This window comes from Anoplophora glabripennis, unplaced genomic scaffold (genome assembly GCF_000390285.2).
Source record: "Anoplophora glabripennis isolate ALB-LARVAE unplaced genomic scaffold, Agla_2.0 scaffold278, whole genome shotgun sequence".
In the NCBI taxonomy this organism is placed as follows: Eukaryota; Metazoa; Arthropoda; class Insecta; order Coleoptera; family Cerambycidae; genus Anoplophora; species Anoplophora glabripennis.
Genome location: NW_019416472.1, coordinates 601,088 through 604,257, shown reverse-complemented (window position 1 = coordinate 604,257; position 3,170 = coordinate 601,088). Strand labels below are relative to the sequence as shown.

Genomic DNA, 3,170 nt, shown 5'->3' with positions numbered 1-3,170 from the left:
GCCAAAATCATCACTGTACCGTATCATGTTCGAAAAGTCATTACTGTTGGATTAAAGATTTGTCGAGGTTGGTTTCTCGTCAGCTTTCCAATAACAAAAATAAAAAATATTTTTGTGACGGATGTTTAATGTATTTTGGTAATGAGAGTCTGTTATTGCGACACCAAAGACACGATTGTAATCATATTTACACCACTACACCGAGTTTGGAATTGCGTGTAGATAAATTTGGCAAAAGTGTTCCGGAAAATGTGTTGAAATTTGAAAATTTTGAAAAACAAATGAAAGTGCCTTTCGTGGTGTATGCAGACTTTGAGTCTATTTTAAAACCTATTGATACATGTGAACCCAACCCCGGAAAATCTTATACATGCAAAACTTTCATCCACGAGCCATTTTCGTTTGCTTATTTGATAAAGTGCTCTTTCGATGATTCACTATCGAAATTTGTGTTTTATAGAGGGAATAATGCGTCAAAAATATTTGTAGAACGTTTAGAGTCAGATTTAACCGAAATATATAACAATTTTTTGAAAAATATAGTGCCAATGACACCTTTGTCTGAGGAAGAGCAGAAAGATTTCGATAATGCAAAGGTTTGCGCCATATGTGAGAAACCATTCGAAATGTGGCAACCAAAGATAAAGGACCATTGCCATTTAACGGGAAAGAAAAGATTTGGGGCCAGTCATTCGGTTTGCAATTTAAATTATAAAATACCGAACTTTATTCCCATTATATTACACAACTTTTCCGGATATGATGCACATTTATTTGTACGCGAGTTGTGCTCAAACAAAGATAAAATCGACGTTATTGCTCAAAGTAAGGAAAAGTACATTTCATTTACAAAACACCTTTATATGTGCGATTATGTTGGAAACGACGGCAAAACAAAGAAAGCTTATTTAAAAATGAGATTTATAGATAGTTTCAGGTTTTTATCAACATCTCTCGAAAACTTAGCGGCAAATTTAAATGATAGTCAATTCGAGGAAATCGTTAAGTATTTTCCGGATCAGGAGCGCTTCAATTTAATTCGACAAAAATGTGTTTTTCCATACAGTTTTCTAACAGATATTAATAAATTGAATAAAAGCGAGTTGCCTACAAAGGATGAGTTTTATGATAAATTGAACGAAACTCATATAACAGATAATGAATGCGAAAGAGCACAGAAAACGTGGAATATGGTTAATTGTCAAAGTTTGGGTGATTATTCCGATATATACTTGAAATCAGATGTGTTAATATTATGCGATGTATTTGAAAACTTTAGAAAATTGTCTTTGAACAAATATAAACTGGATCCATGTCAGTATCTGAGTGCACCTAGTTTGGGGTGGGATGCCATGTTGAGATTAACAAAAATAGAGTTGGAGCTTTTAACTGACGTTGAAATGATACATTTTTTTAAAAAAGGTATTCGCGGTGGAATCAGTCAATGTTCCGGTAGAAAACATATCGGAAATAACAAGTTTCTTCCAAATTTTAATCCAAACGAACCTTCGTCTTTTATAACATATTTGGACGCGACGAATCTATATGGGCATAGTATGTCACAGTGTTTACCAACCGGGGGATTTACGTGGTTAACAGAATCAGAAATCTCTCAGTTGGATGTTATGGATATTCCAGACGAAGGGTCTTATGGTTATGCATTAGAAGTAGATGTAGAATATCCTAAAGAATTACACGATGTTCACGCGGATTTACCGATTTTGGCTGAGAATATGATTCCACCCGGTGCAAAATCGATTTCCAAATTAATTCCAAATTTAAATAACAAAAATAAATATATAGCACATTTTAGGAATTTGAAAGTTGCAATTAGAAACGGTTTGAAGGTAACGAAAATACATCGCGTAATTAAATTTAATCAGAGCGCTTGGTTGGAAGTATATATCGATCTTAACACAGAAATGAGAAATGCCACAAATAATAAATTCGAAAAAGATCTCTATAAATTAATGAACAATGCTGTGTACGGCAAAAGCTTAGAAAATGTTGATAATAGGAAAGATATTAAACTTGTAACTCATTGGGAAAAAGTTCGTCAATCGTTTGGGGCTAACACGTTAATCGCTCGACCGAATTTTGAGACATGCACAATTTTTTCAGAATATTTCGTTGCTATACATATGGGCAAATTGAAAGTTAACTACAGCAAACCTATATACCTAGGTTTTAGTATATTAGAATTATCTAAAACGGTGTTGTACAATTTTTTTTACGACACAATAAAAACTAATTTCGGCAATAAAGCTTCTTTATTGTATACTGACACCGATTCGTTAATAATCAAAATTTATACCGATAACTTTTATGCTTTTATGAAATTGAATATAGATCGCTTCTATACGTCAAACTACAAGGATGGAAATAAGTTTGATGTTCCAGTATCTCGCTCGATATTGGGCAATTTCAAAGACGAATTTCCATCTGATCCAATAACAGAATTCTATGGCACGGGAGCTAAAGCATATTACGTAAAATCTATAAATAGTGAATTGAAAAAGGCTAAAGGGGTTAAGAGGTCTGTTATAAAAAACAATTTGACCGTGGACGATTACCAGAAAATCGTAGATCGGGGCGGTTTAATTTTCAGAAAAATGAACTCTTTCCGAAGTGAGTTACACAACATTTATACGGAATTAAAGAACAAAGTGGCTCTCTCTCATTACGACGATAAGCGTTTCATCATTCCCAATACTGTTTCAACTTTACCCTGGGGTCACAATGATATCCAGTTCTATCAAACCGAATACGATAAAAATTTTGATTGGTTCGTGACAGTCATAAGCCAGACCGCGGGTATGAGTAATTCGGAAAACAATTTACAAAATTTAATTCGGGCACTTGAAGAAATTGTCGAATAACTGGAAAATCCATAATTATCAGGAAAAAAATGTATATTGTTGTATATATAACGTAATTTTATATTATTTTTAATAAAATGTACCTAACAATTATATCATTGCATATGTTATTTATATTATGACATAATTTATATTTAAATGTGTTATTGTAAAGTGTAAAATGTGTTATTTTAAAAATCATTATGTAAATTGTATATCATATTAGAGAATTTTAATGTATTAACTATTCCCCTCTTATTCTTACAATTGTAGTGTGTTATAAATAAAATAAATAAATGAATTTAAACTTTT

At 32.2% G+C, this 3,170-nt stretch overlaps 1 protein-coding gene across 1 annotated transcript; it reads left to right on the top strand.

Annotated features, from left to right (window-relative positions):
- The first annotated feature begins 548 nt into the window (after nt 1-548).
- Nucleotides 549-2,879, top strand: LOC111691573. The gene has a single exon (XM_023454630.1). The coding sequence runs from the start codon at nt 549-551 to the stop codon at nt 2,877-2,879; it is 2,331 nt and encodes a 776-aa protein (XP_023310398.1).
- Nucleotides 2,880-3,170: the final 291 nt, after the last annotated feature.

Bases quoted from the DNA above. Each gene is read 5' to 3' on its own strand.
- LOC111691573 (XM_023454630.1), top strand. From the start codon at position 549: ATGACACCTTTGTCTGAGGAAGAGCAGAAAGATTTCGATAATGCAAAG.